This window comes from Sander vitreus, chromosome 21, assembly GCF_031162955.1.
Source record: "Sander vitreus isolate 19-12246 chromosome 21, sanVit1, whole genome shotgun sequence".
In the NCBI taxonomy this organism is placed as follows: domain Eukaryota; kingdom Metazoa; phylum Chordata; class Actinopteri; order Perciformes; family Percidae; genus Sander; species Sander vitreus.
The window spans coordinates 7,969,201-7,985,395 of NC_135875.1; the positions used below are offsets into that span (position 1 = coordinate 7,969,201).

A 16,195-nucleotide genomic window follows, 5' to 3' on the forward strand; every position below is an offset into this window, starting at 1 on the left:
AGCTCATCTGAGACCTTCTCCAAGGCACTGGACTCATCCGTCAGGTGGCTGCTGTTGCCCTGCAGAAGTGGTTTAGTTGACTGGTAATTAACAAGATGATGGACCATATAGGATTGTAAGCTGCTACATTTAACATTCATGTTTTTGTGTCCATTGTGATGAGAATAAAAGGGTTGATTCATCTTAATAACAATTTTCTGACTCACTTCTTCTGTTATCTTGTTGTGCAGATAGTTTTGGGGTTGTTTTTGAGATATCCATCCCTGAGATTTCTGTCTTCTTCCCAAACAATGTTTTTCAATTTTGTTTATCATGCTCAATGAATTTAAAAATCTCAACTAAAGAAATTCAACAGCAATAACCCTTGCCCAAAAACATAATCTTTGTCACAGAAGAACTTACTGCCGAAATGTTTTATACTTTTCGTTGATCTATAAATGTTTTTTATTTTTTATTTGGGTGAACCAACCCTTTAAAGTGCAACTGATCCTAACCTCTCTAGCCACCGACAGCAGTTCAGATGGAGGTTCATCAGCAGACACATCACAAACACAAGCACAGTGAGTCCATTTCTTTCATCACTGAAAGTATAAGTTTGACACAATAAAGACAGTTGTAGCACCAACATTATGTATTGTAAGTTGTAATTGTGTCTGTGAGTATTCAAATCATAGCAGTGAATATAAGTAGCACTAGCAAACTGAACAACAATCAGAGATTGAGGTGAGATCCAGAGGTTTGTAGAATTTATGTTTAATCTCACCTCCATCATGGTTGTGGAAGCTGACTTTGCCCTGTTTGTTACAGTCCTCACTCAGGCTTTGGTCTTTATCTGCCTCATTGTCTTGGGATGCAGAGTCTTTCTCCATTAGATGCATCACCAAAATTGTCTCCAGGAGGCTTAGCATCATCAAACCAAACATCCCAATGCAGTAGACCGCTAAAAGGAGAAGGCAGCATCATTAATGTGGACGAATAACCACACATTGACTCAGTTTATGTGCTGTTCCTGCTCATATGAAGTACAGTCAAATAAAGGCAAAACTCTGAGCTTCTTTACCTATAAGAGGAATCCTGTCTGAGGAGGAAGGCAGAATATCATTGAGAATAAGCTGCATCACAGTGACAGCAAGCAGCACAGTGACCTTGAAGCCGAGCTTCTCCCCCCCGCTGTCCGAGATCAGGAATGAGGCCAAGTCCAGACAAAAGAAGAACATGATGGGTACCAAGAAGTTGGCGATGTAGAGGATAGACCGCCTCCTCATCTTGATCTAGTAAGGATTAGGTGGTTCAAATACTTTAGTCAAAGGAAACTCTGTGGTAACCAGGTTGCAACAACAAGGTATCTGCTCACATCTGCGGTGGTTGAGGAAGCTTTTAAATGATTTACTTAAAGTGGCAATCATTGACATATACCTGTAAGTTAACAATGTATCAAATGATAACGTAAAACAACATATGTGCTTTGTTGCTGCTGTGCTGTGAGTGTGTTGTCTTTAAGCGTTGCAGGTTCCTGGTTGGGTAGAGCAGGAGGTAATCAAGGAACTAAAGGCAGCTGGCCAGTGGCCACTGTCTCTAGGTTATATAGGACCTGCGGCATCCTGGTAGTTTGGAGGATCTCTCTCCCCTGGCACCACTTTGTGTTACTTTGGGAGTTTTTGACTTTCCATATCAATTATTTAGTATTATCTTAGCTTGGCAGAATGTCTTATTTGTTCAGAATCAAACATTTTGTTACATCTGTTAAACAACCTCCCGTGCCATTCACAAAATCAAAGACAAATCTGGCAAGTTAGTTACCTCACAACAGGCGAGGAAGGCCAGATTGTGGGCCGAAACATTGTGCGCCTTATTAAAGTATTTTTTGTAGCATTGAGCTGTTGTGCGGACTTTATCTTCTTTCCACATTTACTTTTTTGTCCTACACCAGCAACTACTGTGATGTGCATTACATCATCTTTTTCTGAAGTTAATTACCTCCCCAGAAGAGATGAATAAATGTTTTGTTAAATTTTATCAGAGAAGAAAAATTATGTTAGAGCTCATTTCCCAGGCTACGAAAACAAACCTAAAAACACCATCCTCACCTGCCTTAATCGTCACAACGCTAACAGCAAGGGGTCAATCTCGTTTCTATACTTACTTTTGCTAGCCCATGTAACCCTATCTGATGCTAACATAAGGAAGAAGAAATGGGAGCTAAAATTACTGATGATACAGTACTTGGAGTGCAAGATATTGGCTTATGCAATTCAAGATCATGCACAAAATCTCTAAGTGCAAACAGGACACAGGTACGCTACTCCACGCTTTGCCCTAAGCTTCCACGCCTTGTGATCACTAATATTTGACTACATTTCTAAGGCTTATGACAAACCTATTAGACCAGACCAATTTCTCGCCTTGTTGGGCTTTTCTGTGACTTCCACTCGGGATAATCACATTGTCCAAGCCATCTCACTTTGTACTTTGCTAGTGAAACGCCTCATTTTACAACAATGGAAATCTGAATCCATCCCACATTCCACCAATGACTGAGACAACTTGACAATGTAATCCACATGGAAGGCCTTCTATATAAGGTTGCCAATCAAGAGTCTTTCTAAATATAAGGAACCCGCTTCTTGACAAATGGTCGATAACCCAGCAGTCATGAATTGATTTACAAACCTCATGTGCCTGACCAGTCGTGTCAAGTTGTAATCCATAGTGTATCGCTACTTTTTCCTGAATCACTGTTGTTGCCATGTTAGTTCCTATTTTGTTCTTTAAACCTCTTTTCTGCCCTTCTCTCTCACGCCCAGTATAACATCCATTAGTTTTGTCTCAGTGCATGTGTGTGCGTGAGTGTCTGTCTGTCTGTTAATTTACGAGTGTATAGGTATATGGGTGTATGTACAGTATGTATACGTTTGTATATTATGTGTGTGTGTGTGTGTGTGTGTCTATGCATGTACTGTATGTGTACATTTATAGGGGAGGGGGCCTTCCCGTCACAATTTAATTACTCCTTTAAGATTTCAGTTGCTGCCTGTTCCATTACTAGTTCTGTAAGGGTTTGCTTGCTTATCTGGACATTTCTTGCATTGCCACCTTGTATTACATGGGGTGCTGCTGGTGCAATGCATTTGGTGCATGTCCTGGAAAAACTCAATAAAGAGATTTTAAAAAAAAAGAAGAAAAAAAAGTACACACATTGATTTTTTTTCTGAAAGAAAACGTTTTAGCAGTAACATTTTCTCAATACTTACAGTGTAAACAATCATGCTTTGGTTGTCGATAAGATTGCGGACAGTTTTGTTGTTAACTGTCATGGATAGGAACAACCACTCGTACTGGGTCCGCATCAACTTCTGAGTCCACTCTGTGTTCATGAAACCATCTTCAATGGTTTCAAACTTTATTTCGTCATCTGAGGTACAAAATAAAAATAAAACTTTTTTTCTTATCAGGTCAACAAAGAAGGAATGTATGTGGTGGTGACAAACTGTTCAGTGTGATCAAAGTGATCACAGCACACATGCATTTAAACACAAAACACACATTTGAGATGAATGTCTAGAACTTTTAAAATTGGTTACAAGCTCACCAGAATACGTGGCAGACTTAAAAGAGAGGTTGCAGCTCTGAATGTCAAAGGGAAATTTGTAAACTTGCATCCTGCACATGCTGACTATCATCAGGTCGTTCCTCAGGGTGACGTAGCCGTCCCAGTCAATGGTAAGATAAGGACTCGGAGGGGCCTTGTCCTTCTCTGTCCTGAATAACAAACATTTATGTTTTTTATCCAACGACTTTCTAAACGGTCTGACGCTCTATCACTAATAACCATTGTGAGTGTATGTGGATTTGTGAGTGTGAGAGCATGCACATAACTTCAAACTTACATCTCTTCAATAGTTAGATCTGGCTTCCACAATAATTCAGTAGGAACAACCACCTGTTCAATTCCACAAAAATTAGGTGCATGCCACCTAATGTGTTCATTTTGCCATTTCTACACAGGAAAACATGGAGGGGATCAAGAAGAAAGGAAGAAGAGGAGAAGGAATGAAAAGGAATAATTTCAGTTCCCACTCTGATGAACAGGTACGACTGATCAGAAAACTGATGACGATCTCAGAGAGAACTCACCATATAAATCCAAACGTAAGCAATGAAAGTCTGGTCAATCTCTCTCTATGAGTAAAGAAAGAAGTATGTGTGAAAGTCTTTCCTGCTGCACAAGTCAATGAATATTGTGGCTGACCATACACCAAAACTGTCATTAAACACAGCACTATGCCGGTTTTAAATATAAAATACAGCTCTCAAACATAAGACTTTATATAACACAGGGACAAGGAAAAAAAACATTTCAGTTAATACATGCCAAATCTAAGCACAATTCAAATGTTTAAAGCTCCATTGTGTAATTTTGAGTTAATTCTTAGCAAAAACCCTTGTTCTTTCACAAATATGTGCTCATTCATGTGTAATTACACCAACTAATCAAAGTATTCTCGTAAGCGTAGAATCTGCCATTCAGAATCATTTAGAATACATACGAGCGACTCGCTCCTATGTATTCTACCATGTTGCGCCTCCATCTTTAAAATACTTTAGCCAAAGAGGGACATACCTCCGCGTTTCATGCTTTTACACTCAGTGGCAGCGCGACGAATGCTAGGGAGGGAGGGGGAGAAGATTTCTCAGCGACTGCCAGCAGATTTGAAAGCCTGTTGAAGATGGAGCATCACACCTATTCTCTAGGACATGTAACGGAGTCGCCAAGGAGGTTGAAAAGAGAATTAAAAACGACAACGCGGCAGGCAAAGTAAGAAAGTACTTAGCAGGGTTAGAAAGTAATATTCAGTTGGTTGTCATATACAATTTCACCGCTAAATGGGAGAAATTCTTACACAATGTAGCTTAAAGGAAACAATCGGCTTCAGGTGCTACTTTTGCCAGACAAGTTGGAATAGATTACATAGGGGGGGTTCATTTGTCCGGCATTTGAGTATCAACAATCATCCCACAGCATCGCTAACTGCGATAAGATTTTTTTTTTTTTTCAAAAGCTAATCACGTGTTGCTAGGCACATGGTCTTGAGAGAGTTCAATGAAAAAAATAAATAAATAAATACATACCCTCATTAGCAAAAGGTACGACGGAGCATTAGGGCCACATCAAGGGAAAACAATTATGGAGGAAGATGTTTTATTTATTTTGCATTTTAAGAATAAAGTCGAAATGTCGAGAATAAAGTCGACATGACGAGAAAAAACTTGATATTTCAAGATTCAAGTCGGACTTTTGAGAATAAACCAAACTACTAACTTTACCTATTGTATTCTACAAAGTGCATGAACTTTTTCTCTTTTAGCGCATAAACACAGTATGGTCATAAGTATTAGGACTTTGAAGAGATTGTGCCGAAAATTGCGTCTGTTCAGAAGGAGAAACACAAACTTGGAAGGGGTGGCCGTATTCCTGCAAACTGAAATAGCTTGTAATGGACAGATGCAAGGGTATCGATGGTTACACCTACGTGCAATACAGAGAGGATATGTTGTATCATAATACACAATAAGACAATTGACCAACTTGTTTGATCCTGAAGGAGTGGCGCTCAGGTGAGCGAGGCACTCTAAGGATGTAACCCATATCTATGATGCTGCCTACATGGCAGCTGGCATGGCGGACAGTCGCTCTAATGTGATTAAGTGATAAAGGAGTTGAATTTATTCTCGTCATTTCAACTTTAATCTCGACATTTCAACATTATTCTCGAAATGGTATAGTTCAATTTTATTCTCGTCATGTTGACTTTATTCTCGACATTCCGACTTTATTCTCGAAATGCAAAATAAATAAAAAAAATATCTTCCTCATTTTTTTTCCTTTGATGTGGCCCTAATGCTCCATCGTAAAAAAAGGAAATAATCCTTATCATTCAAAAGAAAATTACGAAAATGTAAAGCTTAATTTAAAACTTACCACATCTAGGATGCCATAGATCACAATTTGCAGGTGTACCCGTGTAGGCTTTTTAAAGTTTTTAACAGGTCGAGTCATGGTGTATGTATCGTTTTTGTTCAGATTCAGGTAGTTTAAAACCTCCTGATAACCACAGGAGTCCGGATCTATTGGGAGATTTTAAGACACAATCTCAGTCAGAGTTTTTTGTTAAAAAATAAAGAAATGCTTCAATGCTCTTATTTTTTGTCTGGACATCAGATACACTGTATGTATTCATGATTACTTATAATTTAGAAGAAATGACAAATAATAGGCAAACAATAAGCTCTGTGGGTAGGTATCTACTGCTTCTGAATTTATTATCAAACCTTGGAAATCACCAGCTGACAAATATCTCCAGTAATATCCAGGGACTGTGGTCAGTGAAAGGCTATTATGAGATGGGTGTTGGCAGCACTGTGGGTGTTTATGTCATCAGCCCACTAATGATTTTTAAATGTGAGCTTTTGCAGTCATTTAGGTTTAAAAGGCCTCTCTATGGCTACGTTCAGACTGCAGGCAAAAGTGGACCAAATCCATGAAAGTGAGGTGGGATCTCGGCCCCTCGGGGTCGGGCGCACCATTGGGAGCGCACCATTGGGCGCCACCATTGGAGCGTGAGCGAGTGCGATAGGACCTGAAAGATGGTGAACTATGCCTGGGCAGGGCGAAGCCAGAGGAAACTCTGGTGGAGGCCCGTAGCGGTCCTGATGTGCAAAACTCTGTAGTAAAATAGCAAAATAGCCAATTTGGCTTTTTTTCTCTTCATTCTTCTCCTCCTCAGCACCTGCTCATTAATGTTACGGCTGCCATTACACAAACATTTTGAAATAAAAGCGAAAATGCTTATTTCCTCCATAACCTCCCTAACTTTAGTGCAACAGCATGCTGCATCTAATATCGTTATTGTTCTTCTGCGCATGCGGGTCATTTCAAAACCGCTAACAGTTCACACTGGAATCTGATATAGGCCACATTTTAAAAAGGTAATGTGAACAGCCTAACAAAAAAAATCAGATCTGAGCAAAAAATCTGAATCATTAAGACTTGTGGTGTGAACGTAGCCTATTTGAGAGCCATCCGCTACACATTGTCCAAATGCATCGTCGACCATACCACTTTACTGTTTACACCAGTATAATATCTTTTTTGTTTTTATTATTACAAACAGAAACTCAATAATTAAAAACAGACTTAAGTTACCCTGATTCACAGCTGTTTAAGGGGAGACACTGCAGGTGAAGAGGGAAAAAAAAATATTTTAGCTAAGAGACATCACCATTAAATTTCCCCACATTAAGACTATATTGTTTGTATTAGTAGTTTTTTCTAATGTTATGTGTATATATACAAATGATCTTGTTAAATATGTTAGTTGCTAGTTTGCATACATTTCCAAAACAGAATTCTGAACATTGGATAAAGACAAGATCAAAATTATTGTTTCCTGTGGTTAACATAATAGAGTCTATGGTTTTTACATTGGGAATTTTATCTCTTTTCATCACTTCATAAATCAGAAAATACTAAAGTCAAGTTTCACCACGTTTTTAGGTGTAAAATGTTACATATATCAGGCTACGAATAACATATGAACAAACCCCTCTGCAACGTACTTTAGAAGATAGATAGGAATGAATGTTTGATGTATGTGTTACTGAAGTTGAGATTTCTGGCTCAGAGTCTGAGAAAAACTAGATTTGGAGAAAACAGCCTTTAAAGATATTCTACAAGACACTACAGGTGAACAGGGTAAGACATTTTAACAAACAGATATCATAATGAAACTTCCCTAATTGATTACCTAAGACAATTGTTTTTTGTGTCAAATGTTTTAAAAAAAATGTGTATGTTTAAATGATGCAAATGATGTATTAATTATTGCTAACGTGTATTTAAAATGTGATTTGAAATAGGGTCATTACCAAATTTGCTAAATAAATACTTTCCCCCTTAGTTCTGGTTGGTTTTAACTGTCTTTGAGATTCCGTAATTAAGACTACAGGAATAAATAATAATAAACATAGAATTACTGTGCACTTTTGGAGTGTTTGATTTCTGTACATACTTTCCTTAACGCTGTAACTGGACATCTGTTGATCGCCAGAATGCTCTGCTTGGTCTGCGAAGCTAAAGGGACTTCCACCTGACAGAAAAGAGTATACAGCTATTTGGATTCAATATTATTTTCATGCACACATATAAATGAATTGCAACATATATTTCCTGGAAGTGTCCCCATCTATCTATAAATTGCAGGAACGTCTGTCTGTCTGTGTGTGTGGGTGTTATGCGTATATCTCTCGAACCGTTAGTCCGATGGATTTCAAACTTGACAGGTGTCTTGCTGCGGGCACGAGTAAGTGCAGTGCCAAGGTTGACGTTGTTTGGATTAGAAATGCAAAAGATATCGTTAAATATATATTGGTAAAAGAAACACCCATTGGCTTTTGCCGCTGACCACTCACACTGACTGAGCACTAAACCTGTTTGAGTCGTGACTCACTCGGATCTTTCACCCGACTCTTTAAATGAACTCATGAGTTGCTCATACTACACGAGCACGAGCGCGCTCTCTCTCTCTGTCTCTCTCTCTCTCTCTCTCTCTCTCTCTCAAACAGTCCAGTTCTGGTGGTGATTAAAGCGTAACTCTCGCCAAAATGCAACCTAGGGTCTTTTTGTGAATGTACCCGAGTCAGACTTTAAAAGCATAATTAGGACGGAATCGCCACTTTTAAGATTTACCGTATTTTCGTTTTTCGGTCAAATGGCCTTTTGAATGGGAGTCCTAGGGGCACTATTATTTTTTAAAACACTAAGAAGGCTCGACACAACATGAAACTTTGCTCGAAGTATCACTAGGGGCTCTACACCTTAACAACATTGTTTGTGTACCCAGAGTTTACTAAAAAGAACGTGAGCAACTCACGTTAGAGGTTGTTGTTTAGGCTATCCGCCATTTTCCCAGTCAAAAATAGCCGATCTCCGAATGCGAATGAACGGACTCCATAGAAGGAAATGTCATTCTTATATGAGGCTCCTTTTTCAACTACAAGGTCAATATTGTGTTTTACTAACGACAAAACAATGAATTATCCGTGCATTTATATGGAAGTAAGCTTTTGGAGCTTTCCATCTTTACTCTCTTCCCTTGACTATTTTTGACTGGCTCGATAGACGGCGACCGGAAGAACAACAGCTACAGTGAGTTGTTCAAAACCTTTCTTTTTAGTAAACTCTGGGTACACAAACAATGTTGTCAATGCTTTCGTTTCGCTAGCATTTTGGCGAGAGTTACGCCTTAACGCAGTTATGTGCTGTTTAGTGCTCATAACGGGCCAGGTGGGTAGCGCACTGCCATGAGTCCATGACGCTAATGTCTGATTACTCCACATTTTCATTGTGATATTTTATGATTACATTCTGAATCTGCAATGTTCTCTGTCAGGTAAATCAGTAAATTAGTAGTAGGGTATACAGGGGAGTTGCATTTGAAGTGGTTTGGGGTCCTTCTGTAAGTAATTTTGGGGTAGGCTACAATTTGGTTTTGATGAATTCTACAAGCAGCAATACCACTGGCCAAGCAATCGGCCGTTCCAAACAGGCATATTTTCAACAGGCACTGCACTAGTTACTCTAAATTATCCACTTACCACACTGTGAAAGTTTTTGGAAATATATATTGAATTAAACTACAACTCCATTCACCTTAATTATATTGGGGTGACAACAGAAGATTCACACCTGTATGCATCGTACAGAATTGCTTACCTTTGAGGAAGAGAAGAAAGAGGAAACCTGCAAGCATCATGACTCTAAGAGGTCTGAACAGTTAATGACAATCAAGGTCCTCTCTGTGCTGCCTGAAAATGATTCTGTCAGTAATAAAATCACTGCCTTGTTCTAGAAGAGGGACGGACAAAGTTCATAACCAATCCTTTATTTATTTAACTGGGGCATATAGCTTTTTGTGATAAGCTTTGACAGTCATGCATTCCTGGGTGGCAAGTTTTCCCACACTGCACGTGCACATCCGTGTGTTGTCTGTTGCCATATGAAAGATATTTCTATTATTGTAGACATGATTATAGAATATTAGCAGTTCAAGTTACAGTCAGGTCCATAAATATTGGGACATCGACACAATTCTAATCTTTTTGGCTCTATACATCACCACAATGGAGTTGAAATGAAACGAACAAGATGTGCTTTAACTGCAGACTTTCAGCTTTAATTTGAGGGTATTTACATCCAAATCAGGTGAACGGTGTAGGAATTACAACAGTTTGTATATGTGCCTCCCACTTTTTAAGGGACCAAAAGTAATGGGACAGATTAACAATCATAAATCAAACTTTCACTTTTTAATACTTGGTTGCAAATCCTTTGCATTCAATTACAGCCTGAAGTCTGGAACGCATAGACATCACCAGACGCTGGGTTTCATCCCTGGTGATGCTCTGCCAGGCATCTACTGCAACTGTCTTCAGTTCCTGCTTGTTCTTGGGGCATTTTCCCTTCAGTTTTGTCTTCAGCAAGTGAAATGCATGCTCAATCGGATTCAGGTCAGGTGATTGACTTGGCCATTGCATAACATTCCACTTCTTTCCCTTAAAAAACTCTTTGGTTGTTTTCGCAGTATGCTTCGGGTCATTGTCCATCTGCACTGTGAAGCGCCGTCCAATGAATTCTGAAGCATTTGGCTGAATATGAGCAGATAATATTGCCCGAAACACTTCAGAATTCATCCTGCTGCTTTTGTCAGCAGTCACATCATCAATAAATACAAGAGAACCAGTTCCATTGGCAGCCATACATGCCCACGCCATGACACTACCACCATCATACTTCACTGATGCGGTGGTATGCTTTGGATCATGAGCAGTTCCTTTCCTTCTCCATACTCTTCTCTTCCCATCACTCTGGTACAAGTTGATCTTTGTCTCATCTGTCCATAGGATGTTGTTCCAGAAATGTGAAGGCTTTTTTAGATGTTGTTTGGCAAACTCTAATCTGGCCTTCCTGTTTTTGAGGCTCACCAATGGTTTACATCTTGTAGTGAACCCTCTGTATTCACTCTGGTGAAGTCTTCTCTTGATTGTTGACTTTGACACACATACACCTACCTCCTGGAGAGTGTTCTTGATCTGGCCAACTGTTGTGAAGGGTGTTTTCTTCACCAGGAAAGTATTCTTCGGTCATCCACCACAGTTGTTTTCCGTGGTCTTCCGGGTCTTTTGGTGTTGCTGAGCTCACCGGTGCGTTCTTTCTTTTTAAGAATGTTCCAAACAGTTGATTTGGCCACACCTAATGTTTTTGCTATCTCTCTGATGGGTTTGTTTAGATTTTTCAGCCTAATGATGGCTTGCTTCACTGATAGTGACAGCTCTTTTGATCTCATATTGAGAGTTGACAGCAACAGATTCCAAATGCAAATAGCACACTTGAAATGAACTCTGGACCTTTTATCTGCTCCTTGTAAATGGGATAATGAGGGAATAACACACACCTGGCCATGGAACAGCTGAGCAGCCAATTGTCCCATTACTTTTGGTCCCTTAGAAAGTGGGAGGCACATATACAAACTGTTGTAATTCCTACACCGTTCAGCTGATTTGGATGTAAATACCCTCAAATTAAAGCTGAAAGTCTGCAGTTAAAGCACATCTTGTTCGTTTCATTTCAACTCCATTGTGGTGGTGTATAGAGCCAAAAAGATTAGAATTGTGTCGATGTCCCAATATTTATGGGCCTGACTGTATATTTGTGCACGTTGCAAAAGAAGTTGTGTGCAGTCAGAGGAAGTAGCTGTACTCCGGGAGACCTCTGATGCACAGAGAGTTAAGCTAAGTCATAAAAATAGTTTAGGATGTTATGGCTTAAGGATGCAGATAAGCAAGAACACAGAAAAGGCAATTAAAGTAGCAGAACAGATCACGACACATGACACAGGGTCACGACAGTGTGTGTGTGTGTGTGTGTTTCAGTTTCTGTTTAGTGTTAAGTGTCTCATGTGCCTATCTGTGTGATGCTGTGCATTCTGTGGGAAAGGTTTTGTTGCAAGATTCATGTCAGGACTAGCTGCTAGAAATATATGTGTTTATGCCTGGTCAAAAAGGTCACGAAGAGAGGTCATGAAGGGGGAGGAAGGAAGGCGAGGGGTTTCCATCTACCCCATTTGGAGAATGAACAGACACCCTGCCATTCTGGGGTGGCGATGGAGCATCCACCCACATCCTGATGACAAGAGAAGGACGACACCCAGAAAGGATGAACAGAAAGTGGAACTTTGTAACAATTGCTCATTTGACTTGGGAGGTGTCTGAAACCTCAGTTTGTGAGCCTGCATGCACATGTTTATTTGTAAACTTATAATACGGTTTACTTCGTCTCAGTATTTTATTTCAGTCCACTAGTTTAGTGATCATGAAAACGAATACGCTTAAGAGGGATGGTTTAGTGTGTAAGGTAATTGGAATCAGAATCTGAGGCCTGAGGTTCCAGAACCAGAAAAATCCTTCTTCACTTAGCAACAGAGAGCGCGCCGCTATGCTGTGGATGCATGGCGGGGCAGTCATCGAGTCAGAGCTCTCCCCGTCCCGATAGACGGTCGGGGGGAGGAGTGACTGTGTAGCACGCACATACTGAGTGGGCGCTCGCTCCCGCTGTTTACACAGTGCGGGAGTGACCGGGCTCTGCCTACGGGACCACATGTGTGCAAGGCGTCAGAGCCGTTATCTGAACTTGAGATAGCATGATAGCTTTTACCACGCCGGTAAGAGCCGGGAAAGGCTGGCGAATTGAAGCCTATAGCCGTGTGTCGTTTGTTGCCATAGCAACAGAGAGCGATACAATAGAGGGCTGGGAGGGGCAGGCAGCATCATTAATGCAGACAAATAACTACTCATTGACTCAGTATATGTGCTTGTTCTGCTCATATCAAGTACAGAAAAAGGAATGACTCTGAGCTTCTTTACCTATAAGAGGAATCCTGTTTGACGAGGAAAGCAGAATTTCATTCAGAATGAGCTGTAACACAGTGACAGCAAGCAGCACAGTGACCTTGAAGCTGAGCTTCCCCCCCCCCACTGTCCGAGATCAGAAAGGAGGCCAAGTCAAGACATATGAAGAACAGCATGGGTGCCAAGAAGAGCACAGACCGCCTCTTCATAGTGATCTGTGAAATGATGTTTGTGTCAGATGGTTGATGTTCCTACTCCTGCACATCTGAGAAAGGCAGCTTAAAAAACTATGTACAGGTAACAAGGTCATCTGCACCAATGTGCTCGTCTCCCTTGTCAAAAGAAGCAACATAAGTAAAAGTACAGTGCACTCAAATGTTTACTGGAGTAAAAACAGTAACATGTAGTGAAGAAAAAACACTTGAGAAAAAGGAGAGCTGCAGGTGGATTTTTAGATTTTCAGATCTGCCAAAGAATGAAAATAAGGAAGGAAATAAGGGGGGTAAAGAGGAAGAAGGAGGAAAAAAAACAGGAGAGTAATAAGAAAAAGTAGTTTGACAGGACAGGATGGGAGAAGGAAGGAAAAAATAGGGAAAGAAAAAGTAAAAAGTATAGAAAGAAAAATGTGTTTTGAGGAGATGTAGACAGACAGATCAGCGTCACATTTGTTCATAACATAAAATGAGCATAACTGTCAGTTTTTTTCTTATTTCCTAACACGAATTATCACAACCTCTTTACCTACAGTTAAATGCTACTTACAAATTAATTTAGTATTTACAATTACTAATGTCATATATCATATCTGTCATAGAGATTGAACAAGTACTTTTTTACTCAAGAGTATTTTCACATTGATTAGTTAAGTAGAGGATCTGGGTACTTCTTCCAGCACTTTGATATGATACTTGAGTTTCAGCTACTTTGTTATTTAAATCAGGAACTATCTGACCAAAGAGTAAGAAAGCAAAACTACAAATCTGACCAGACATTCAATGCCAGTTTTCAGTACTGTACCAAAAAAAAAAACATTGATTGATCTATTGATCAAATTGCAGTTGATCTGCTGAAATTAATTTGAGGCTCAAATAAAAAGATTTCCTGATACCTTTTTCCCTCAAAAGGCGTTTCTCTCGTGCACGATCAACCTCATCCTGAAGACCATTCATGTGCTCCAGAACCTGGAAGAAAATGTCCTTTAGTTTTAGATACAGAGGGCTGCTTAGTTGATCTTTTGTCAATCTTTCTCTCTCACCTTGGAAGCACACTGTTTGCACTGCTTCTCATCCAGACAGTCTCCTGCTGCCTTGGCCAGGCCAGCCTCCAGCGGGTTATCCTTCAGATCCAACCACTTCAGACTCTGAGAACAAACACACACAGACTGAGTTAAATAAATATGGTCAGAGATCAAAACAAAGCCAGAGTCTGCACCCATATTCATTTCTTACAACAGACACAAGTGCAGAGTACTTAAATATCGGCGAAGGTTAGCACTTGCAGAGAGTTTGATGAGAAGATTGATACCACTCTCATGTCTGTATGCTAAATATGAAACTACAGCTAGCTGCCGGGTTAGCATAGCTTAGCATAAAGACTGTAAACAGCTAGCAAAATCCTGTCCAAAAGTAAAAACTCACAAATTAGCAGGTTTTTGTACAGATTAAACAAATAACTAGTGAGCTTTAGAGGTGCTGGTAGGCAGATATTTTACCTTTAGACAGAGCGAGGCTAGCTGTTTCCCCCTGCTTCCAGTCTTTATGCTAAGCTAAGATAAACTAATTAGTTGCAGGTGTTAGCTTAAAATTTAACACAGTTGTATCAATCTTCTCATCAAACTCTCTGGAAGAAAGTCAATAAGTGTATAGAAATGAAACCCACCCTGAGCTGAGAGAAGCTGACAGGCAGGACAGTCAGTTTCTGGCAGAGATGGGGACTCAAGTCTGAGACTCAGACTCGACCCAAAAGACTGTGGTATCTGACGATTTACACACAAAGAAAAGGCAGAGCAACAATATTTGAAGATTGGGTTGGTCGTCTCTCCGAGCTCCTGCAGAAGCTTGTAAATTGATGCTGGAATCTTTGATGTAATAAACCTTTTTATAATTAAGAACAGTGTCAACGAAGTTCCTTCTCCACACATCGGCAACGCAGTGCTGCAACTAAATATACAACAAGATTTCAGACTTGAGTCGGACTCGAGCTTCGAGACTCGTCAACAACCTGTTTTCTTTCTAGTCTAGGTTTGCTATCGCAAAAAAACGTTTGGAGAAACGCAACCCCACATCGCGCTGCGTTTTGAGGTGTGATAATCCTAAACCTGCAGTAAACAGTTACATCACTGCCTCTATCGCTTCCACTAGAACGTTTTAAAACACCAAACACAAGCCCTGAACTGCCCAGGATTTTATGAAACAGCAAAATGTTTGCCAAACAACAAAGCACAGTCGATATCTCTCGCTCATCTCTTTTCTTTCTCTCTTTCTCCGTGAAATGAAGCTGCCTTCAGGTGCAGTAGGAAACGTTGTGTTCTATAAACGATCTGACGAAAAACTGTTACTGTGAAATATAAAATCTAATTGTGCTACATTGGGGGGGTTAAAGAACACAACAGGACGTCGCAGCGATTGCTTTTTTTTTTTTTATCTGAACGCAGCTTCACGCTGAAGTAGCCTACAGAGCTCATTTAAGATGATGCTCTGACGTCCCGTTTCCGTGAAGTCAGCACGGAGCGCCACACAAATCTGACAGAAGCACAGAAGGGAAAAGTTATGATCCACCGTCTCGTCCAGTCGCAGTGCCGTGAACTGGCAGGTTTTAATGTTGCAGACCACTGTTTTTTAGTAGTTTAAAGTGTAAACATGTATTGTTATTGTGAATCTTTGGTTTGGCTTTCAAACAAACGCCCCCCAAGTATAAAATGTATAAAGTGCAGAATGTCATTACAGTTTTGACAATAGTAAGGTTATATTATAAGATTATATAAGCCTATGGAATAAACAGTTGAAGATCAAATGTGTATGATATAGTATAAATAGGAAAACTCATTGTGGTGCCATCTTAACAAAATTGTCAAAAGTTAGGTTTGAAGTCAGCTCATGTCTTTTTATAAATGTACAATTATAAAAAAAAAAAAACAACAACAATTGAACAAAGAAAAGCAAATATTTGTTGAAAATGTCTGTGAATAATTTGTTCTTAAACTAACTAAAATCTCAGTATTTGCAGTTCTATT

At 39.8% G+C, this 16,195-nt stretch overlaps 1 protein-coding gene and 3 long non-coding RNA genes across 4 annotated transcripts; all 4 read right to left on the reverse strand.

The window, feature by feature from the left end:
- Positions 1-692: 692 nt before the first annotated feature.
- On the reverse strand, positions 693-1,265 carry LOC144536687 (5-hydroxytryptamine receptor 3A-like). Its single transcript, XM_078279950.1, has 3 exons — positions 1,061-1,265; positions 764-940; positions 693-700 (listed from the first exon to the last, which is right to left on the reverse strand). Exons 1-3 carry the CDS (start codon positions 1,263-1,265, stop codon positions 693-695), a joined length of 390 nt encoding a protein of 129 aa, XP_078136076.1.
- Positions 1,266-3,257: 1,992 nt separating this feature from the next.
- LOC144536094 (uncharacterized) lies at positions 3,258-4,005 on the reverse strand. The gene is made up of 3 exons (XR_013503727.1): positions 3,888-4,005; positions 3,590-3,759; positions 3,258-3,412 (listed from the first exon to the last, which is right to left on the reverse strand). It is a non-coding gene; the product is annotated as an uncharacterized LOC144536094 (long non-coding RNA).
- Positions 4,006-5,986: 1,981 nt separating this feature from the next.
- LOC144536093 (uncharacterized) lies at positions 5,987-8,158 on the reverse strand. Its single transcript, XR_013503726.1, has 3 exons — positions 8,070-8,158; positions 7,205-7,233; positions 5,987-6,126 (listed from the first exon to the last, which is right to left on the reverse strand). It is a non-coding gene; the product is annotated as an uncharacterized LOC144536093 (long non-coding RNA).
- Positions 8,159-14,071: 5,913 nt separating this feature from the next.
- LOC144536092 (uncharacterized) lies at positions 14,072-15,074 on the reverse strand. Its single transcript, XR_013503725.1, has 3 exons — positions 14,842-15,074; positions 14,219-14,323; positions 14,072-14,144 (listed from the first exon to the last, which is right to left on the reverse strand). It is a non-coding gene; the product is annotated as an uncharacterized LOC144536092 (long non-coding RNA).
- Between the last annotated feature and the right edge of the window lie 1,121 nt (positions 15,075-16,195).